The sequence below is a fragment of the Salvelinus sp. IW2-2015 genome, linkage group LG6.2, assembly GCF_002910315.2.
Source record: "Salvelinus sp. IW2-2015 linkage group LG6.2, ASM291031v2, whole genome shotgun sequence".
Taxonomy (NCBI): Eukaryota; Metazoa; Chordata; class Actinopteri; order Salmoniformes; family Salmonidae; genus Salvelinus; species Salvelinus sp. IW2-2015.
The window spans coordinates 15,956,883-15,981,563 of NC_036846.1; the positions used below are offsets into that span (position 1 = coordinate 15,956,883).

Genomic DNA, 24,681 nt, shown 5'->3' on the forward strand with positions numbered 1-24,681 from the left:
GAGCTGTCAGCTAGGGTCCACGAGCTTAGCCTTCTCACCAATGCTGTTGTCGAGAGATGGTGGAGCACAACAAAGCCAAGAGTACATCATGTCAAGAAGTTCTTACGGAAATAAACAAATAAATCCCAATGGTATGTCCTAAATATGTCTATTTTTCAAACACACTGTACTCTCAGAGCCATCTGAAAAAGTCCAGCAAGAACACAATAGCTGAGTGTAAATATAATATTTTCCCCCAAAAAACTTTTGCCAGTTTTCAGCCTGCTCTGACACTTATTTTTCATTGACAGAGACTACTGAATATATCAAATCAAATCAAAGTTTATTGGTCGCGTACACAGTTTAGCAGGTGTTACAGCGCTGCAGCGAAGTGCTTATGTTATTACAAGCTCCTACGAATGCAGTCAAATGTCAAACAGCTAAAATGTAAAGAAAAACGCTAAAAAAGAAAGAAATCAAGGACGGCAGGACGAATCCAATTACCAACCCAAATAGCACTGTAGCAGTATCAAAATGCAATCTATACATATGTACACCGGGGGAATCTACACAAGATAAACTGAAAAGGATACGTACTGCAGTAAATATATTGTGATTGTTGTGGTAGTGTATTTCCTTTTTTTATGGTGGCAGGCCAAGGGTGCACCATTTTACATAGTCCTATTATTTTTCTCCATTTGCTTCTAATTTAAACTGTCAAAATATCCCTATGGTGCAGAGACCTCAGGAAGTGGTGCCCAGAGCCTCTTAATGCGAGTGTATTCTGCATGCATGTATGTGAAGCAGAGATAAGGGCCATGATTTTACATTTTTTTCTAGAGTAGAATGTAGGGCACATCTCCACGGATAGATCTGAAAGGAGAATGTACTCAGGTGTGACAGCTGGAACATCTCAGGGCAGAAGTAGAACACACCACAGAGACATGGAGATGGAAGAGAAGCAGAAAGGGTTCAAATAAACACAGTCAATATCGATATTTCATCACAAATCGTTCAAATATGTCTGCAAAATAAATGTCCCTTTTTCAGGACCCTGTCATTCAAAGATAATTCGTAAAAATCCAAATAACTTCACAGATCTTCATTGTAAAGGGTTTAAACACTGTTTCCAAAGGTTCAATGAACCATAAACAATTAATGAACAATTCATTAACCTGTGGAACGGTCGTTAACACACTAACAGCTTACAGACGGTAGGCAATTAAGGTCACAGTTATGAAAACTTAGGACACTAAAGAGGCCTTTCTACTGACTCTGAAAAACACCAAAAGAAAGATGCCATGGGTCCCTGCTCATCTGCATGAACGTGGCTTAGGCAGGCTGCAAGGAGGCATGAGGACTGCAGATGTGGCAAGGGTAATAAATTGCCATGTCCGTACTGTGAGATGCCTAAGACAGTGCTACAGGGAGACAGGACGGACAGCTGATCGTCCTCGCAGCGTCCTCACAGACCACGTGTAACGACACCTGCACAGGATCGGTACAGCCGAACATGACACCTGCGGGACAGGTACAGGATGGCAACAACAACTGCCCGAGTTACACCAGGAACGCACAATCCCTCCATCAGTGCTCAGACTGTCCGCAATAGGCTGAGATAGGCTGGACTGAGGGCTTGTAGTCCTGTTGTAAGGCAGGTCCTCACTAGACATCACCGGCAACAACGGCTACGGGCAGAAACCCACCATCGCTGGACCAGACAGGACTGGCAAAAAGTGCTCTTCACTGACGAGTCGCGGTTTTGTCTCACCAGTGGTGATGGTCGGATTCACATTTATCGTCGAAGGTATGGGCGTTACACTGAGGCCTGTACTCTGGAGCGGGAGCGATTTGGAGGGTCCGTTATGGTCTGGGGCGGTGTGTCACAGCATTATCGGACTGAGCTTGTTGTCATTGCAGGCAATCTAAATGCTGTGCGTTACAGGGAAGACATCCTCCTCCCTCATGTGGTACCCTTCCTGCAGACTCATCCTGACATGACCCTCCAGCATGACAATACCACCAGCCATACTGCTCGTTCTGTGCGTGATTTCCTGCAAGACAGGAATGTCAGTGTTCTGCCATGGCCAGCGAAGAGCCCAGATCTCAATCTGGTGCAGTCCATAAGGAGGAGATGCACTGCAGTACTTAATGCAGCTGGTGGCAACACCAGATAATGACTGTTACTTTTGATTTTGGCTCTCCTTTGTTCAGGGACACATTATTCCATTTCTGTTAGTCACGTGTCTGTGGAACCTGTTCAGTTTATGTCTCAGTTGTTGAAACTTGTTATGTTCATACAAATATTTACACATGTTAAGTTTGCTGAAAATAAATGCAGTTGACAGTTGACATTTTTTTATTTTATTTAACCTTTTTATTTAACCTATTTAACTAGGCAAGTCAGTTAGGAGCAAATATTTTACAATGACAGATGACACTGGGCCAATTGTGCGCCACCCTATGGGACTCCCAATCACGGCCGGTTGTGATACAGCCTGGGATCGAACCAGGGTCTGTAGTGACGCCTCTAGCACTGAAATGCAGTGGCTTAGACGGCTGTGCCACTCGGGAGACTGCATGCAGAGGTACAATGAAAGAGATGTATTTTTCAGTGTCTGTCTACTGGTGCTCTGTGGTAAATCTGGAAAATAACTGGAATAAGGAGGAAAAGGTTTTCTAGTAATAGTAAAAAAAACAATGAAGTTGTGCCCCAGAAAACGAATGAGTAATTCAAATTTTTGTCTTAATAACAGACACTCTCTGTGACATGCAGGCGAACACACATTTATTTGCCACACTGAAGGGTCCTTTGTCTAAATCAGTTTTGAATTACGTTAATCTTTTCCTCAGTTCTACAGAGCCAACTACAGACAGAATCCTTAGGCTGGAATGTGAAAGTATCTTCCTAACGCCATGATTCCCCTTCAATTCCATTCAGAACCAGACAAATTATCCTCTTTGTGTTCCACCCAATGCAGAAAAGCATTTTGTCGACGTAATACAGCCCAGAGCCAAGTAGTGCAGGGAGTTATAATGCCGCAGTGCCTTAGAAATGAATGTGGATAATAGATATATTCATGACTGTATTAATATCCTCAGAGTTCAACTTTTTTTTCTCTCCCTATCTCTCACTCCATTTTCCCTCTCCCAGGCTCCATACTGCTTTGCCCTTGGCTATGCCTTATACTAAACAGATTTATGAGAACATTTGTGTCATATTTCCTCTTTTTCCCAGATTGTCAAGACGGATCGTCAGCGCAGCCTCTGATTGAGTTGAATCACCACACAGGCTTGGCTCTCATTGTCAGGGCCCACAGATTAATCTCTGTGGTAAAATTTAACAAGGCAAATTGGCCAATGACACTTCTCTCAAGGCTTTTCCGTCACTATTACCGCGAGGTCAGGGGTCAGGAAAATACTGTTTTAAAGACTACCATTTCCAACGACTATATAATCAAATCAAATGTTATTGGTCAGATGTTATTGCGGGTGTGGCAAAATGCTTGTGTTCCTAGTTATAACAGTGCAATAGTATATAACAATTCACAAATCTAAAAGTAAAAGAATGGAATTAAGAAATATATAATATTAGAACGAGCAATGTCGGAGTGTCATTGACTAAAATACAGTAGAATAGAATACATTATATACATATGAGATCAGTAAAGCAGGATGTAAACATTATTAAAGTGCCTAGTGTTCCATTATTAAAGTGGCCAGTGATTCCATGTCTATGTATATAGGGCAGCAGTTTTTAAGGGACAGGGTTGAGTAACCGGGTGATAGCCGGCTAGTGATGGCTATTTAACAGTCTGATGGCTTTGAGATAGAAGCTGTTTTTCAGTCACTCGGTCCCAGCTTTGATGCACCTATACTGACCTCGCCTTCTGGATGATAGTGGGGTGAACAGGCCGTGGCTCGGTTGGTTTATGTCCTTGGTGATCTTTTTGGCCTCCCTGTGACATCGGGTGCTGGAGGGCAGGCAGGGCCAATTGTACGCTTTGAAAGAAAGGTCTATCTTAACCTGGAAATGGACAGCAGGAAATCTCCACTGAAAATGGTGTTGATGTGCCTCGATCATCTGTACACAACATTATCTCATGTTCGTGAAATAAAATGATTGACAGACACATTCAAGGCGAATGCTCCGTAAGACAGTTAAAATTAATCTAAGCGATGAGCGGAGGAGCCATCGGTATGTATGTCAGAGAGGTAATGAAAACTACCACAGCAGAGAGAAGTGAGAGGTGAATCTCTTTTGGAACGTGATTCAGACGTCCCACAGCAGGCACGGTACAGAGAGTGCCGTTAGCAATGTTCAACCTGACCCCATTTAAAGCTTAACTAACAACGTAGATATTTTTGGTGTGTGCCTTTGGCCCAGGCACGGGGGTGAACTCCTGATCTCCTTCCCTTCACTGGCTCTACCCTGGGGAAATCCTCCATCTTTAATTATCATCTCAGAGCTGTCTGTGGCGAACAGACAGCGGTGGACTCTATTCCCAAGGTGGTCCACTCGGCACGGGATGGCAGGCCCAACATTGGGCAGGGGAAGGTGGGGCATCGGGCTGGAGATGGCACCTTTTCTGCCCACACCATCCGTCAGAGACAGGAAATAAAGTGTGTCCTTTCCTGTCAGAAGGAATATCTTGGGTCTCTGGAGAAATGTCAAATGTGTCCTTGTGTGATGTTCTGCTTGTCAAAGCAAGATTCCCAAACACAAAGTAAAAATAGGTTTAAGGAAGCATTTTTGAGTTTCATACATCTAAGTGAAAAAATGTACGGATTTAATTGTTGTCGAGTATGCACCGTTTTTTTGTCCAGAGGGAATGATATTAGAAATTCTCCTATCTGGAAAAAAGAGGAGCAAGTTTTGCAGTAGTTAAATCTCTTAGTAAATCTGGCCTGAGGTGTTTTTGTTGAGAGGCAATAAGTTAGAGGTCGATAACCACTCTGGGGAGGGATTTGAGTAATGCATTTTCTCATTGAAGGTATATGCGTCCAAATTTCACCTGCATTCCATTAAAGCTGCAGGATTTAGCCAGCGGATCTAGCAAGTGCTTATATGAGCAGAGATTATAGCACCTTTAAGGCAGCCCTCACTTAAGAGTTCCATCCACAGTCTAAAAGCCACAGGCAGCACACGGTGCTGAGAGCACAAGATGGCATGATAACTGCCCATGAAAAGAGATATAGTCCTTTAAAACTAAACACGAATAAAGGAGATAAACGGCGGCGAGGAAGAAACAATGCTGTGTTTTGCATTAGGCATGACCTTCGAGATCCAAAATGCCTTGTGAGAAATGCTCCCCTGTATCCCGGCGAAATAAATGACTGAACCTTTGTTCGGTACATAGTTTTGACGTTGTGTGTAAGCAAGTGTTTGTGTCACCATTGGCAGTCCCAAGACACCAAAAAATGAGCAGAGGAGAACTTCATCCATAACAATTTTCCAACAGACAAGGCCAACTTCAAAGCTGTTGCCGCCGCTGTTCACAGTGCAGAAAAGCCACTAGTTGATTACATGCTAATCAACGTTTATTGTGGCAATGTTATTAAAGGAGCAAACAAACAAATGAAGAACACAACACATGAGGAAATGGCTACTCATTAAATCATCAGTCAGAAAAAAATGACTAATTGGATGTTCAACCACAGAAACAATAGGACTAACACATGGGGTGTTTCGCAATATGCATACTAGCGTGCTCCATACTCTCATGCTCTGAGTGTATTCTCCGACCACGTTCTCTTGAGTAAGTTCTTGTGAGGACGAGAGTGTGGGGAATGCATGAAATAACACATTTGAGAAGCACTCGCACGCTTCACCTCCCCATTCACTGAACCTTCATCCAGCCAAGACAATGGCAACAATAGGCGAAACAAGATATACACAAAGCAAAAATTCTACTACATAATTTTCAGCTAGATACATTGCATTCCGAAAGTATTCAGACCCCTTGAATTTTTCTACATTTTGTTATGTTACAGCCTTATTCTAAAAAAGATTAAATCGTTTTTTTCCAGTCATCAATCAATACAAAATACCCCATAATGGCAAAGCAAAAACATGTTTTTAGAAAGCAAATGTATATATGAAAAAAAGGGAAATATCACATTTACATAAGTATTCAGACCCTTTACTCAGTACTTTGTTGAAGTACCTTTGGCAGCGATTACAGCCTCAAGTATTCTTTGGTATGACGCTACAAGCTTGGCACACTTGTATTTAGGCAGTTTCTTCCATTCTTCTCTGCAGATCCTCTCAAGCTCTGTCAGGTTGGATGGGGAGCGTCGCTGAACAGCTATTTTCAGGTCTCTCCAGAGATGTTCGATCTCAACATTCCGAGACTTTTCCTGAAGCCACTCCTGCGTTGTCTTGGCTGTGTGTCTAGGGTCGTTGTCCTGTTGGAAGGTGAACCTTCGCCCCAGTCTGAGGTCCTGAGCGCTCTAGAGCAGGTTTTCATCAAGGATCTCTCTATACTTTGCTCCGTTCACCTTTGCCTCAATCCTGACTAGTCTCTCAGTCCCTGCCGTTGAAAAACATCCCCACAGCATGATGATGCCACCACCATGCTTCACCGTAGGGATGGTGCCAGGTTTCCTCCAGACTTGACACTTGGCATTCAGGCCAAATAGTTCCATATTGGTTTCCTCAGACCAGATAATCTTGTTTCTCATGGTCTGAGAGTCCTTAGCTGCCTTACGGCAAATTACAAGCGGGCTGTTACTGAGGACAGGCTTACGTCTGGCCACTCTACCATAAAGGCCTGATTTGTGGAGTGCTGCAGAGATGGGTGTCCTTCTGGAAGGTTCTCCCATCTCCACAGAGGAACTCTGGAGTCTCTGTCAGAGGGACCATGGCGTTCTTGGTCACCTCCCTGGCCAAGACCCTTCTCCCCCGATTGCTCAGTTTGGCCTGTCGGCCAGCTCTAAGAAGAGTCTTCTTCCATTTAAGAATGATGGAGGCCACTGTGTTCTTGGGGACCTTCAATGCTGCAGACATGTTTGTGTACCCTTCCCCAGATCTGTGCCTCGACACAATCCTGTCTCTGAGCTCTACGGAAAATTGATTTGACCTCATGGCTTGGTTTTTGCTCTGACATGCACTGTCAACTGTAAGACCTTATAAAGACATGTGTGTGCCTTTCCAAATCATGTCCAATCAATATAATTTACCACAGCTGGACTCCAATCAAGTTATAGACACATCTCAAGGATGATCAATGGAAACAGGATGCACCTGAGCTCAATTTCGAGTCTCATAGCAAAGGGTCTGAATACGTACAGTTGAAGTCAGAAGTTTACATACACTTAGGTTGGAGTCATTAAAACTCGTTTTTCAACCACTCCACAAATTTCTTGTTAACAAACTATAGTTTTGGCAAGTCGGTTAGGACATCTACTTTGTGCATGACACAAGTAATTTTTCCAACAATTGTTAACAGACAGATTATTTCAATTATAATTCACTGTATCACAATTGCAGTGGGTCAGAAATTTACATACACTAAGTTGACTGTGCCTTTAAACAGCTTGGAAAATTCCAGAAAATGATGTCATGGCTTTAGAAGCTTCTGATAAGCAAATTGACATACTTTGAGTCAATTGGAGGTGTACCTGTGGATGTATTTCAAGGCCTACCTTCAAACGCAGTGCCTCTTTGCTTGACATCATGGGAAAATCAAAAGAAATCAGCCAAGACATCAGAAAAAAAAATTGAGACCTCCACAATTCTGGTTCATCCTTGGGAGCAATTTCCAAACACCTGAAGGTACCACGTTCATCTGTGCAAACAATAGTACGCAAGTATAAGCACCATGGGACCACGCAGCCGTCATACCGCTCAGGAAGGAGACGCGTTCTGTCTCCTGGAGATGAACATACTTTCCTGCGAAAAGTGCAAATCAATCCCAGAACAACAGCAAAGGAAATTGTGAAGATGCTGGAGAAAACAGGTACCTATACCTAAGTATCTATATCCACAGTAAAACGAGTCCTATACAGACATAACCTGAAAGGCCGCTCAGCAAGGAAGAAGCCAACTGCTCCAAAACCTGCATAAAAAAAGCCAGACTATGGTTTGCAATTGCACATGGGGACAAAGATCGTACTTTTTGGAGAAAAGTCCTCTGGTCTGATGAAACAAAAATAGAACTGTAATGACCATTGTTATGTTTGGAGGACAAAGGGGGAGGCTTGCAAGCCAAAGAACACCATCCCAACAGTGAAACACAGGGATGGCAGCATCATGTTGTGGGGGTGCTTTGCTGCATGTGCGAGCAAGGAGGCCTAGAAACTTGACTCAGTTACACCAGCTCTGTCAGGAGGAATGGGCCAAAATTCACCCAACTTACTGTGGGAAGCTTGTGGAAGGCTACCCGAAATGTTTGACCCAAGTTAAACAATTTAAAGGCAATACTACCAAATACTAATTGAGTGTATGTAAACTTCTGATCCACTGGGAATGTGATAAATAAATCACTCTCTCTACTATTATTCTGACATTTCACATTCTTAAAATAAAGTGGTGATCCTAACTGACCTAAGACAGGGAATGTTTTCTAGGATTAAATGTCAGGAATTGTGAAAAACTGAGTTTAAATGCATTTGGCTAAGGTGCATGTAAACTTCCGACTTCAACTGTATGTAAATAAGGCATTTCTGTCTTTTATTTTTAATACAATTTCTAGTAACCTGTTTTTGCTTTGTCATAATGGTGTATTGTATGTAGATTGATGAGAATAAGGCTGTAACATAACAAAATGTTGAAAAAGTAAAGGGGTCTGTATACTTTCCAAATGCACTGTATGTAAATCGTAATAATCTAGGTAGCCAGCTAGTTAAACAGGCAAAAATGACCTAAAACTAATATTATGCAAGGTAAACGTACATTTTCCGTGCGTATCTACCAATTCTTCATGGCAAGCTAGCTAGCCAGTTAGCCCTATTCACTTACTATGGATTTACCCATTCACTGAACCGTCTTCCAGCCAGGACAACAATGGCAATAGAGACAAAACAAAATATACACAAAGAAACAGATTTACTTCATAACTATCAGCTAGCTATATGTGAATCGTAATAATGTAGCTAATCAGATAGTTTAACAGGCAAACATATCATAAAACGAATATTATGCGAGATGTATTAACGTATCAAGATACAATATTGTAGTCAGGCAACATGTGAAATGTTAATAGACAATTTCTCCTTCCGAAGTCGGAGTGTATTATCTCTCGCTTCAGCTCAAATAATGGCTGCCCTTGACTTCAATAAATGTTTCCTCATTCTATACGTGGTTGCGTCATATTTCTTTGCATACTTCCAGTTGAAGCTTGCAAACAGAGTACACATTCTAGAAGTGTCCTTCGTGCTCCGTTTCGCATACTTTGATTTGGACTCATACTCCGACCCTCATGTGCTCGAATTTGCATGATCGGAGCACGGTAGTATGCATCACTGTTGACAGAAGGTCAATGGACATAAAGCTCCAAAACATCAAGTTTATCACCTTACCCATCCAATTTGCTACATTAGAGGGGATAGTCAATGAAAAACAGCACCAAATACATATACTGTAGCTGCCAGACGTTACAAGGGTCTCAATAACTGTTCGTCGGGAGGTTTATGTCGGCAGTTCCTTACTCAAGAGTTACTGTCATAGGCAGTTACTACACAATACCTAACCACAAATCTAGCTAGTAGGCTTGTAGAGAGAGTGTATAACAATAATTCTGAGGGGACATTGTAAGAATGGGATAAATATGTTGGACAAGCTCAAAAGATTAGCATTATTTTTAGAGAGTAAGATAATAAATCAGATGATCACTTCCATTAATTTTCAAGTTTTCGGTTCACAACCCGCTCCATCAAACCAATATGAGTGTGCACCTGGAATACACGAAAGCATGCTACAGTGATATTATTTCATCTCAAAACTACTGACATGCCAACTCAACCTCAATGAATATAATAAGACATTATAGGTCCATCTGAGATTGTGATTATGTTGCTCTGCTGCCTGAGACAACACAGACACATGCCATACATTTGGAACATGGAGGCGTTAAGTGACATGACTAGCAGCCTTTTGGTTGCCAGTTGCCAGCCCCTGTTTCAAATTAGCAACCTTCTGGTTAATGGTCCACTTGTCTAACTTCTGGGCTGAAACAAGTACATAGTCTATACAAAATAAAAGTGCGTAAGAATAGGGAATTCATGTAAAAACAGCACAACAACCCCACAATGTCAGTCCTCATGGTCATCAGTCCGCTTGTCCCAGGCCCTCCTTGAGACTCAGCAAATTCCATGCCCCTGTGAGTCTCTCTGGGTGAACATCTGGCTTCTAATTAGCAGTGACCTTGAGGCAGGTGTGCCATTGATGATGGGCGAGTCCATAATGGGCGAGTCCATGGAGAGAAGAGTCTCCTGCGAGGACAACTGTGTGTGCTGGGCCGGGCTCCAGTTATCACTGACCTCTACCTGCCTCAAAAGCTACTCCCTATAGGAAGACAGCTTCTGAGGTAATAAGAGATGCTATCATGTGTGTCAAGGAAGGGGAGAGTAGACCACCTGCTGGGAGTCCACATGCAGATCTATCATCTCGTTAGCGTGTTGCATTTATAATTCACAAGCATGCAGGGTTGCATGTGTAATTAAGTTGTGCATCCACACAACTCTATGACGACGCTATGACTCAGAAAACCAAATGTCTTTTATACCGCTCTACAGGAAATGCTACTGAGATTTCAGTCAAGGCGTCCATTTTGGTTCTGAAAGCAAGTGGATTTATCGACTAATTTCTCTAATACACCAACTATAGATAAACATAACATTGATTTCGCTAATATTTTATAAGGAATGAATCAGAATGAAAATAATATTCTGCAAAAGAAAGTAATACAATCAAACGAAGTGAAAATTATTAAAAGGGCATCTTATTGAATAACATTAATGATTTCCAGCAAATGCCAAAGTACGCCACTCGACCCGGAGTGAATTGTACAAGGATCCAGTTTTCATTGATTAGCAATTATCTTTCTTTCGATTTGAACTTGTCATGACAGAAGCATAACATTAAATAGAAACAATATAAGGCAATTAACATGAAGTGAAGCAGTTGGGAAAATGCAGTATAATGTGCTTAAGGGAGGCTCAGCCTGCAAAAGAGCAGACAAAGGCCTGTCTCTCTCTCTTTTCTCTCTCACTCTTTTCTCTCTAAATTTTTTCTTCTCTCTCTGAGGAGCAGTAGATGTTAGAGACTTGAGGAGAGAGAGTCCCTCTGGAGTGGGCAATCAAGGGAAAGGAACTGACAAAAAGCCTTTCTCAGGGAAATCAGCCGGAACTGATTGCTCTTTTCAATCAGGTATATTAAGTGTGCAGGCTCCAGCCGTTTGTAGATGAGCTTGTGATTATTCTAATGTTGGAACCCCCTCCTCCTCACCACACCCCCCACCTTCTGACCAGCCAACCCCCGTTTTCCCCCATGGCCCTTGATGCAACAAGCAGAAATTTGCAGGCTCAGGGCCTCTGGCTGTACAGGTTGACTAGGTCACCTGGCCTCACCTCAGCTACAGATCACAACAGAGGGTGGTGGTAGTCACCGCACAGGCGAGGGGTCTACTTCAGCTGAAAATAATGAGTCAAATAATGATTCAACACACAACAACATTTTCCAAGTTGTAGTGGTGGTGGGACAGGCAGGGGGAGGTTCAATTTGTAATAGCTTGTCAGAAGGTAAGTTGGGTGGGCACAGAGAGAAAGTGATGGTGGAGACGGGGATATAGAGAGAAAGTGATGGGGAGACGGGGATATAGAGAGAAAGTGATGCGTGAGACGGGAATACGAGAGAAAGTGTGGGGAGCGGGGGTATGAGAAAGTTGATGGGGAACGGGGATATAAGAGAGAAAGGTGATGGTGGAGACGGGGATATAGAGAGAGTGATGGGGAGACGGGGATATAAGAAGAGAGAAAGTGATGGTGGGAGACGGGGATATAGAGAGAAAGTGATGGGGAGACGGGGATATAGAGAAAAGTGATGGGGAGAGCGGGGATATAGAGAGAACGTGATGGGGAGACGGGGATAAAGAGAGAGAAAGTGATGTGGAGACGGGAATATAGAGAGAAAGTGATGGGGAACGGGGATATAGAGAGAACGTGATGGGGAGACGGGGATAAAGAGAGAGAAAGTGATGGTGGAGACGGGGTATAGAGAGAAAGTGATGGGGAGACGGGATATAGAGAGAAACGTGAATGGGGAGACGGGGATAAAGAGAGAGAAAGTGTGGTGGAGACGGGGATATAGAGAGAGTGATGGGGAGACGGGGATATAGAGAGAACGTGATGGGGAGCACGGGGATAAGAGAGAGGAAGTGATGGGAGGAGACGGGGATAAGAAGAGGAAGTGGATGGGGAGAACGGGGATAAAGAGACGGGAAGTAATGGGGAAGACAGGGATAAAGATGGAGGAAGTGATGGGGAGATGGGGATAAAGAGAGAGGAAGTGGAGGGAGACGGGGATAAAGAGACAGGAAGTGATGCGGAGACGGGGATAAAGAGATAGGAAGTGATGGGGAGACAGGGTAAAGAGAGAGGAAGTGATGGGGAGACGGGGATAAAGAGAGAGGAAGTGATGGGGAGACGGGGATAAAGAGACAGGAAGTGAGCGGAGACGGGTATAAGAGACAGGACGTGATGGGGAGACGGGGATAAAGAGACAGGAAGTGATGGGGAGACGGGGATAAAGAGAGAGGAGAGAATGGGTGAGACGGGGTAAAGAGAGAGGAAGTGATTGGCAGTCGGTGGATAACAAGAGGGGAGACGGGTTGAAGAGAGAGGAAGTCATGGGGAGACGGGGATATAGAGAGAAAGTGATGGGGAGACGGGATATAGAGAGAAGTGATGGGGAGATCGGGATAAAGAGAGAGAAAGTGATGGTGGAGACGGGGATATAGAGAGAAAGTGATGGGGAGACGGGGATATAGAGAGAACGTGATGGGGAGACGGGATAAAGAGAGAGGAAGTGATGGGGAGAACGGGGATAAAGAGAGAGGAAGTGATGGGGAGACGGGGATAAAGAGAGGGAAAGTGATGGGGGAGACGGGGATAAAGAGAGAGAAAGTGATGGGGGAGACGGGGAAAGAGAGAGAAAGTGATGGGGAGACGGGGATAAAGAGAGAGAAAGTGATGGGGAGACGGGGATAAGAGAGAAGTGATGGGAACGGGGAATAGAAGAGAAGTGATGGGGGAGACGGGATAAAGAGAGAGGAATGAATGGGGGAGACAGGGATAAAGAGACGGGAAGTAATGGGGAAGACAGGGATAAGGATGGAGGAAGTTGATGGGGAGATGGGGATAAAAGAGAGAGGAAGTGATGGGGAGACGGGGATAAAGAGACAGGAAGTGATGGGGAGACGGGATAAAGAGACAGGAAGTGATGGGGAGACAGGCTAAAGAGAGAGGAAGTGATGGGGAGACGGGATAAAGAGACAGAAGTGATGCGGAGACGGGTATAAAGACAGGACGTGATGGAAGACGGGGAAAAGAGACATGACGTGATGGGGAGACGGGGATAAAGAGACAGGAAGTGATGGGGAGACGGGGAATAAGAGAGGAGAGATGGGTGAGACGGGGGTAAAGAAGAGAGGAAGTGATTGGCAGTCGGGATAACGAGAGGGAGACCGGGGTTGAAAGAGAGAAGTGATGGGGGAGACGGGTTGAAGAGAGAGGAAGTGATGGGGATACAGGATAAAAAGAGAGGAGTGATGGGGATAAAGAGATATGAAGTGAATGGGGAGAATGGGAATAAAGAGAGAGGAAGTGATTGGAGAGACATGGATAAAGAGACAGGAAGTGATGGGGAGACAGGGATAAAGAGAGAGAAAGTGATGGGGAGTCGGTGAAAAGAGAGATGAAGTGATGGGAGTCGTGATAAAGAGTGAGTGATGGGGGAGAGGGATGAAGCGAGAGGATGATGGAGGGAGAAGGAAAGAGAGGAAAGTGATGGGGAGACAGGGATAAGAGAGAGAAGTGATGGGGAGTCGAGGGATAAAGAAGAGAGAAAGTGATGGGGAGTCGGTGATAAAGAGAGATGAGTGATGGGGAGTCGGTGATAAAGAGAGATGAAGTGATGGGGAGTCGGTGATAAAGAGAGATGAAGTGATGGGGAGTCGGTGATACAGAGAGATGAAGTGATGGGGGAGATGGGGATAAAGAGAGAGGAAGTGATGGGGGAGACAGTGATAAAAGAGGAGGTGGTGATGGGGATAAAGAGAGATGACGTGATGGGGGATAAAATGAGAGGAAGTGATGGGGGATAAAGGGAGAGGAAGTGGAATCCTAGATACATATTTCCATTCCAGCATGCTGCCGGCCATGGGCCAAGTAGAAAAATAATAACAAAAGGAGAAACTAGAAAGTTATTTTAGTGGAGACGAGGAAACAAAGTGGCTCTAATGCACTGTAGCGATGAAGGAGAGAGAGATGCCTAACAGAGAGGAGAATGAGAGATGACAACTAGATATTGCTCGGGGTTAGGGTGAACAGTGTACCCAGTTAAGGAAGCAATCTTTTTCCCATGTTCTTCTACCAATTTACCTGACAGGAGACCAAAAAGCCTTGTAAAGGATCTGGAAGATAGTCTATAAATTATTCAGATGGGCCCCGTTGTTCTACATGAGTGTTAAAGCTCCTCCAGACTCGAATCAAGCTAACGCGTGGCCCAGCCATCTTGGTGTTCCAGCCTTGTGTTCCAGCCTCAAAGTGTTCTCTGATTAAATGAGCTTTAGTGAGGCTAGACAGCTGCGATTTGAGCTTCTTTGTTTTGGTCCTCTCCGGCATCTCAAACGGCCCTTAAAAGCACCCGAAAACAACAGAATAAAACTTGAGCGCTGGTGACCAAAGAGGTCTCTCGTTGGTACGGGGAAAAGGAAAATGAGAAGACACTAAGAATTGTCTTTTAAAACAAAGATCATTGTGTCATGTTTCTTGTTGGAGTGAGAGACGGTGCATTTTTTGTTAGAGTGGGTGACTCAATCATCTAATTCCTTTTGGCTTCACCTGTGGAGGCGGACTTCTGTCAAAACTGAAGAAACGCATCACTTCATGATTCAAACCAATGCTGTCTGGCTGACCAATAGGCACAATAACAAAATATATTTCCAAATCAAATTATTTCTGTCTCTCTCACTATGGAATCATCTGCTCTTAAAGGTCCAATGTTTTATATCAATATCAAATAATGTATGTGTAGCAATTAAGTACCTTCCTGTGATTTCTCAAGCAATTTCGCTAGGACTGTCTGGGTGTGGTTTGAGTGGGGAAGGGAAAACTGAAAACTGCACTGAACCAAAATATAAACGCAACATATCAACAATTTCAAATATTTTACTGAGTTACAGTTCATATAAGGAAATCAGTCAATTGAAATAAATGAATTAGGCCCTAATTCATGAATACCTTAAAAACAAAGTAGGGGCGTGGATCAGAAAACCAGTCAGTATCTGGTGTGACCACCATTTGTCTCATGCAGCGCCTCATCTCTTCTGCATAGCGTTGATCAGGCTGTTGATTGTGGCCTGTGGAATGTTGTCCCACTCCCCTTCAATGGCTGTGCGAAGTTGCTGGATACTGGTGGGAACTGGAACAAGCTGTCGCACATGTCGTTTCAGAGCATCTCAAACATGCTCAATGGTTGACATGTCTGGTGAGTATTCAGGCCATGGAAGAACTGGAACATATTCAGTTTCCAGGAATTTTGTACAGATCCTTGTGACATGGGGTTGTGCATTATCAAATTGCCATCAATAAAATGAAATTGTGTTCGTTGTCCACCATGAGGCAATCTGTTCAGAACATTGACATCAGCAAACCACTCGCACACACGACACCATACACAATCTCTGCCATTTTCCAGGTACAGTTGAAACTGGGATTCATCCGTGAAGAGCACACTTCTCCAGCGTGCCAGTGGCTATCGAAGGTGAGAATTTACCAACTGAAGTCGGTTCGACGCAGAACTTCAGTCAGGTCAAGACACTGGTGAGGATGACAAGCATGCAGATGAGCTTCCCTGAGACTGTTTCTGACAGTTTGTGCAGAAATTATTTTGTTGTGCAAACCCACAGTTTCAGCAGTCCGGGTGGCTGGTCTCAGACAATCCCGCAGCTGAAGAAGCCAGTGGCGGAGGTCCTGGGCTGGCGTGGTTATACGTGGTCTGCGTTTGTGAGGCCAGTTGGAGGTACTGACAAATTCTCTAATGGTGGTAGAGAAATGAAAATGTAATGTCCACCAGGCAACAGCTCTGGACATTCCTGCAGTCAGCACGTCAATTGCATGCTCCCTCAAAACTTGAGACATCTGTGGCATTGTGTTGTGTGGCAAAAAACTGAGTGGCCTTTTAGTCTCCCCAGCACAAGCTGCACCTGTGTAATGATCATGCTGTTTAATCCACTTCTTGATATGCCACATCTGTTAGGTGGATGGGTTATCTTGGAAAAGGAGATATGCTCAATAACAGGGATGTAAACAAATTTGTGCGCAACATTTGAGAGAAATAGGCTTTTTGTGTTTATGGAAGGTACATTTCTGGCATCTTTTATTTTAGCTCTTGAAACATGGGACCAACATGTTGTGTTTATATTTTTGTTCAGTGTAGCTGTTATTGGCAGAGAGGATTTGATTCTCTCTTTCGTATCAGTAAATTAACTAAATTACCACCTGTTGATGTCACCAGGCAGGCCAAAACTCCACCCCACCAAAACAGGCTGAAATTTCAGGCGGTCTTTTCAAACAGCTCTTACACTAAAAGGGTATTATCATAATTTTCACAATTTCATAGTATTATTCCAACCTCCGTGTAGAAATAATATATATATATATATATATATATATATATATATATATATATATATATATATATATATATATATAACACAGGGAAATCACATTTTTGACTGTACTGGGCCTTTAAATGGCTAGTTTTCTTGGTTTTACCCCAAAATGTCCATGGATAATAATGTTATCGTGTTGTATATCACGGTTGACCTATAATTAAAATACAGGGTCTACGGAAAGCACTGTGAGGTAAACAGCTTTATATCCCATATAGCCTTCTCCTTGGTGTTATGTCTGTGTTGTCCACTGGTGTTTGCCATAATGAATTGAGTCAACCAATGGCTTATCAGTCTCACCCAATTGAACTAACAAGCATGTACAATAATTGATTGTCCCTGAAAGGACTTGAATGAGTTGATACACGTTGACAGTTTGAGCCGTATACTAATCCATCTATATCCATAATGAAGGCTGGTTCTGGTCCACTTCAACAATAGCTGCCTCGCTGCGTCAGTCGAGCACATAATTAGCGGGAATTCGATTAAATAACCAAATAGGAAACTAACAAAGTAAATACGCCTCTGGGGAGTCTCCACCAAATACTTGAGAATGAAATGAACTTATTGACAGGCAGTCAGACAAACAAGTCTATTCCCAGACACAATGAGGCGGCAAATGCTTACGTGCCAGATTGCCTAGGGAGACTAACTTTCATACGTGTCAGATAAATAACTTAATTCAAAGGTGGGAACAATGTAGCATGTCTACTCTTGAGGTAATTACGCCACTTCCGCACCACAAATGGCAGCCATGTTCTCTTATTCTCAGCGCCAATCCACAATGGCAGATAGACTATAATGCCTAGTGCATTAAAGCCACCGTTCTGTCCTGTCATCCACACCATGCCTCCCATCCGGCATGTTAACCTTTCCTGGTGGTCATCTCAGAACGCATACAAATCCCTTGTGCTCTATTAAAGTCCTCCCATTGGCCACTGAAACTGCTGCCAGACACCATCCATATTGAATCTGCCGGGGCCCTCTTCCTGAACAGAAGAATATTCCAGATTTTTACAACACAAATCAAATCAAAGTTTATTTGTCACGTGCACCGAATACAACAGGTGTAGTAGACCTTACAGTGAAATGCTTACTTACAGGCTCTAACCAACAGTGCAAAATAGGTATTAGGTGAACAATAGGTAAGTAAATAAATAAAAACAACAGTAAAAAAGACAGTGAAAAATAACAGTAGCGAGGCTATATAAAGTAGCGAGGATATAACAGTAGCAAGGCTATATACAGGCACCGGGCTGATTGAGGTAGTACGTACATGTAGATATGGTTAAAGTGACTATGCATAGATGATGAAGAGAAAGTAGCAGTAGCGTAAAAGAGGGGTTGGCGGGTGGTGGGTTGCGGGACACAGTGCACATAGCCCGTTTAGCCAATGTGCAGGGGCACTGGATGGTCGGGCCAATTGAGGTAGTATGTACATGAATGTATAGTTAAAGTGACTATGCATATATGATAAACAGAGAGTAGCAGCAGCAGAAAAAGAGGGGTTGGGGGGGCACACAATGCAAATAGTCCGGGTAGCCATTTGATTACCTGTTCAGGAGTCTTATGGCTTGGGGGTAAAAACTGTTGAGAAGCCTTTTTTGTCCTAGACTTGGCACTCCGATACCGCTTGCCATGCGGTAGTAGAGAGAACAGTCTATGACTGGGGTGGCTGGGGTCTTTGACAATTTTTAGGGCCTTCCTCTGACACCGCCTGGTGTAGAGGTCCTGGATGGCAGGAAGCTTAGCCCCAGTGATGTACTGGGGCTAAGCACTACCCTCTGTAGGGCCTTGCGGTCGGAGACCGAGCAATTGCCATTCCAGGCAGTAATGCAACCAGTCAGGATGCTCTTGATGTTGCAGCTGTAGAACCTTTTGCGTATCTGAGGACCCATGCCAAATCTTTTTAGTTTCCTGAGGGGGAATAGGCTTTGTTGTGCCCTCTTCACGACTGTCTTGGTGTGTTGGACCATTCTAGTTTGTTGTTGATGTGGACACCAAGGAACTTGAAGCTCTCAACCTGCTCCACTACAGCCCAGTCGATGAGAATGGGGGCGTGCTCGGTCCTCCTTTTCTGTAGTCCTCAATCATCTCCTTAGTCTTGGTTACGATGAGGGATAGGTTGTTATTCTGGCACCACCCGGACAGGTCTCTGACCTCCTCCCTATAGGCTGTCTCGTCGTTGTCGGTGATCAGGCCTACCACTGTTGTGTCGTCTGCAAACTTAATGATGGTGTTGGAGTTGTGCCTGGCCATGCAGTCGTGGGTGAACAGGGAGTACAGGATGGGACTGAGCATGCGCCCCTGAGGGGCTCCAGCGTTGAGGATCAGTGTGGCAGATGTGTTGCTGCCTACCCTCACCACCTGGGGGCGGCCCATCAGGAAGTCCAGGATCCAGTTGCAGAGGGAGGTGTTTAGTCCCAGGATCCTTAGCTTATTGATGAGCTTTGAGGGCACTATGGTGTTGAACGCGGGGCTGTAGTCAATGAATAGCATTCTCACGTAGGTGTTCCTTTTGTCCAGGTGGGAAAGGGCAGTGTGGAGTGCAATAGAGATTGCATCATCTGTGGATCTGTTTGGGTGGTATGCAAATTGGAGTGGGTCTAGGTTTTCTGGGATAATGGTGTTGATGTGAGCCTTTCAAAGCACTACCAGCCTTTCAAAGCACTTCATGGCCACGGACGTGAGTGCTATGGGTCTGTAGTCATTTAGGCAGGTTGCCTTCGTGTTCTTGGTCACAGGGACTATGGTGGTCTGCTTGAAACATGTTGGTATTACAGACTCAATCAGGGTCATGTTGAAAATGTCAGTGAAGACACCTGTCAGTTGGTCAGCACATGCCCGTCTGGCCCCGCAGCCTTGTGAATGTAGAGCGTGATCACAATGTCATCCGGAACAGATGATGCTCTCAGGCATGCCTCAGTGTTGCTTGCCTCGAAGCGAGCATAGAAGTGATTTAGCTCATCTGTTAGGTTCGTGGCACTGGGCAGCTCACGGCTGTGCTTCTCTTTGTAGTCTGTAATAGTTTGCAAGCCCTGCCACATAAGACGAGCGTCGGAGCCGGTGTAGTATGATTAAATCTTATCCCTGTATTGACGCTGTGCCTGTTTGATGGTTCGTCGGAGGGCATAGCAGGATTTCTTATAAGCTTCCGGGTTAGAGTCCCGCACCTTGAAAGTGGAAGTTCTACCCTTTAGCTCAGTGAAAATGTTGCCTGTACTCCATGGCTTCTGGTTGGGGTATGTACGTACAGTCACTGTGGGGACGACGTCCTCGATGCACTTATTGATAAAGCCAGTGACTGATCAGGTGTACTCCTCAATGCCATCGGAAGAATCCCGGAACATGTTCCAGTCTGTGACAGGAAAACCGTTCTGTAGTTTAGCATCTGCTTCACCTGACCACTTTTTTATAGACCGAGTCACGGGTGCTTCCTGCTTTAATTTTAGCTTGTAAGCAGGAATCAGGAGGATAGAATTGTGGTCGGATTTTCCAAATGGAGGGCGAGGGAGAGCTTGTACACGTCTCTGTGTGTGGAGTACAGGTGATCTAGAATTTTTTTCCTCTGGTTGCACATTTAACATGTCGATAGAAATGACGTAGAACTGATTTAAGTTTCCCTGCATTAAAGTCTCCGGACACTAGGAGCTGTTTGCTTATTTCCCTATACAGCTGACTGAGTGCGGTCTTAGTGCCAGAATCCGTCTGTGGTGGTAAATAAACAGCCACGAAAAGTATAGCTGAAAACTCTCTAGGCAAATAGTGTGGCCTGCAATTTATCACAATATACTCTACTTCAGGCGAGCAAAATCTAGAGACTTCCTTAGATTTCGTGCACCAGCTGTTGTTTACAAACATGCACAGACCGCCCCCCCTTGTTCTATCTTGCCGGTGCAGCGTATATCCCGCTGGCTGAATATCCATGTCATCAATTAGCCAAGATTCCGTGAAACATAAGATATTACAGTTTTTGATGTCCCGTTGGTTGGATATTCGTGATCGTACGTTGGCGAGTAATATTGACGGTAACGGCAGCTTTCCCACTCGCCTTACAAGGCACCCTGCTCTGTATCCTCTGTACCTGCGTCTCTTCCTCTTGCCAACAACTGGGATGTTGGCCTTGTCAGGTGTTCAGAGAATGTCCTGTGTGTCCTGCATGTTGAAGAAAAAATCTTTGTCTAATCCAAGGTGAGTGATCGCTGTCCTGATATCCAGAAGCTCTTTTTTTGCCGTAGGATACGGTTGCAGAAACATTATGTACAAAATAAGTTACAAATAACGCAAAAAAAACCACAATTGGTTGGGCGCTCGTAAAACTGCTGCCATTACTTCCGGCGCCATTTTAAGGGATTAAGAGGGGCTCTCTGGCCACAATAATTAAGAGGGGCTCTCTGGCCATTAGGACGTTTTATTCCATCGGATGCAGCAGACCTAATTAAAGTATCTTAACCTTGTTGGGCCTAATCTCTTGCGTCACTCTATAACACATGGGCGTGTCTAAATCAAGCTGTAAAATGCCTCGAAGCCTCCTGGTTTAAGCTCTAGCTACCAAAAGAAGCGTTTAAAAACAAGTCGGATAACTCTGGATCAATGTTATAAAGCCGAGACAAAGCAAATACCATCGGCCAATTACAATTTGATTTAACCGGGTTTATAGCGAGGATACTGGTGGGGGAGAAGGTGAACAAAATACTTTGATGAAAACACAAGCAAATAACATCATAGTTGTAATCAACAGCTTTCTTAATTGAAAAGGAGCCAAGGAAGACACAGCTATAATATTTGGGCTTGTCGAGAGATTTCTATTGGTTACTAACAAAACACAATGCAGGGGGGTCAAAACAAGAAGATGAGGAAATGAAATATGGCAGTAAATTGGTAAAGGTGACATAACACCTAGAATGATTGCAGGTGTGGAGTAAATTGCATGTTTGTCTTAAATCTTTTGTGATTTCCTGTGAGAGCGTCCAATTTCAAGAGGCAGATATTTCCGGGGAGGAATAAATCTTGTTTGTTGAATATATAGTTTACTGTCTGCAAGGTCCAATAACAGCATGTTGAGCGATTCAAAACATGCAAGTATGACCTTAGCAGAAAACAACAAGTTTTAATTACTCTCTGACTTTGCAGTATGTTGTACATCCATCTCTCACATCAGAATATAAGCTACTGTTAATGCCTCAGGAGTGTCTGTGTAGAACTATGGTTCAACCAGTGATACAGTGTCCATATAAGGACATGGTCAACCGTTATTTAAAGAGGACGGACTGGCTTACCTTTGCTAGCACTCTCCACATGCTGCAGCTCTTCAGGGAACCTCAGGATCTCCGGGTACTTCTCTTCACACTTCTCAGCCAGGAAGTGGAGCAGCGTTGTGTTTTGGTCGGCCGACTTAGTGTCTCGAAGCTGAGAGAGAGGTGAAGTCATGGGTGAGTCACAGCATTAGTTGTTCTTACCATTTAGCAAAAGCCCAAAGCGACTGACAACAGTGAGTGCATACATTTTAGTATAGATGACCTCCAACCCACGACCCTGGCATTTCTAGCGCCATGCTCTTACCAACTGAGCCACGCAGGGACAGAATGTTCTTTGAATGTTAGAAAAGGCCACAACAATAACGGATCTGCATGAAACAACCAACCATACAGAGAGCTGTTGGGGGAGGGGGGCATGTGTAAACGTTCAGCTCTCTTTCATTCAGTCTTTCAGGAACTGCCTTTAGCCTTCTTTGCTTTTGCCATATGACAGTGGCAGATAAAGATGCATTGTATAGTTCAGTTTGTTAGTGGTCACATACATGTTTAGTGATATGATGGGCTGAGAGGCATTGTGATAAATATGCATAAAGGAACATACGCCCATGCATTGAGTAGACAACACTAAAAACACATATCAGTAAAACATACATATCAAACAGAACTGGATAAAACCAATACAAAGCTTTGAGAAAGGAAAAGTGAATGTGCTAGACTAGACTAATACAATTGGAGAGAAAAAGGCCAGTACAGTGGCTGCTAGGAGCATATTCTCCATTGTGGTGCCTTAGAGACAACTGCACAAGCCTTTCAGAGATCCTACATGACCTTTCAATGAGGCGTTTGGGCTGGAGTGCAGGGGCAAGCCAAATCCCTTTCCTCCCATCTCCCTCTCCTAAAACCCTGTCCAATTTTAGAGCAATTGGCTCATTGATGCATTCATCCCTACAAGCATTTCCTTGCTCGGTTCCCTCTCTCTACCAGAGTACATTTAATTTTCTTCTTTGGGGGCAGACTGAATGACTTTGGAAAATGCATTTCTTTCAAAATAGGAGAGCTATACCACCTTCTCCAGTAAATCACATTGGCTTTATTAAGTGTGGGTCGGCACTTCAAAATAAAGAATGTCAAACATGCCAGACGGACTACGCTGCTGTTTACCTAGATTTCAGTTCATTTGTCCATTCACACATAGGATGACAGAGAAATTGGTCAATAAAGCAGCAACTATGTAACTATGTGTAAATAAAATGTTGTTTCTACAGTTATTTCTGTGTAGTTACATTAGGGTAACTTAAGTAAAGCTTTTAAGGCAAATTACTTACGGTAAAGTGTTACAGAATCTTACAACTATTGGATCAAACCACAGTATTTAGCCATGAATATAATATATGTGTACTTTAAATCTAAATATTTCAGCAGGACTGGGGAGGCGGAGTTGGGGGATTTCCCACTGAGTAACATCTGTCGTGCATCTCAGCAGCATTGAATCATACATCCACATGTCAGCGCAGTGCTGCAAGGTGTTTTAGCAACTCCTTAATAAATAGCTGTGTCAATAAAAATAACTATGACTTTGGCGCTGGAAAACAGGTTATTTATTCACCCTTTTTACTTATTTACTCAAGTTAATTCATAGGCAACTTTCACTTTAATTAGATCTATTCATTACATTGGACCTGTGTGTCAACCTCCCCCAAACATATATCATTCTTACACCACCTTTTCTGTCCCGAAGATGTAAAAAACCGTAGATAACCTTTTCACGAATCTCGAGCACAAAGACATTGAAAAGGAATTCAAAAGAGATAATGTAGTGGTATAGTACGGCTCTAAATGAATGAAACCCCACAGAGGTAGTCGACCAGACTGCAATCCCTAACTCTTCCTCCTTTTTTCTGTTCCCTCTCTCCCTCCCTCACAGAGATTGGAGGGAGAGGACAGGGGCTGGTGGACTGCATTAGGCAGGGGCACCGGTGCTGGCTGACCCTCCTCGCCCTCGCCGGCTCAAACAAGATTGTTTTCTGTCAAGACTTGACTTCAGGATGGCTGGTTTGAGGGGAGAAGAGAGAGAGAAAAAAACACAACAAGATGGCTTCTATTATTAACCTCACAGAGCCATGCCAAACTCTCAAGATTCTGGCAGACCTCCCTGTGAACAAATGTCTTGTAAGGTTACATTATCTTGATGTGTGGGGGAGCCAGCAGTTGACTAAGACAACAGGAAACCACATGATCATATCAGAGAGAAGACATCCATTCATATTCCAATGTATATTTTCCATTCTGCTTTGTCTTAAGAATGATCAAGAATACTCTTACTGTATACTTATCATCGACAATGTACTATTTAAATCCTCATTCACAACAGAATGCATTATGGTGTCCATTTTAGGACAATAAACAGCAGCAGATGTGGAATAGGGCTGTTGGAAGATTAACAAAAGTCATTGGCAACATTCCCACCCCGTGCCCCTATCAGGGGAAGATTTCAAAGGGAGGGTGAGCAGTTGATTACACATAATACAATTGACCACTCTCTAGGACAT

General features: G+C 43.8%; 1 protein-coding gene across 1 annotated transcript in view; it reads right to left on the minus strand.

The window, feature by feature from the left end:
* diaph2 (diaphanous-related formin 2) overlaps window positions 1-24,681 on the minus strand; it is a 717,635-nt gene that overhangs the window by 233,802 nt on the left and 459,152 nt on the right. The window contains 1 exon segment of the mRNA XM_023990279.2: window positions 22,154-22,283. Coding sequence (XP_023846047.1) covers window positions 22,154-22,283 — 130 coding nt within the window.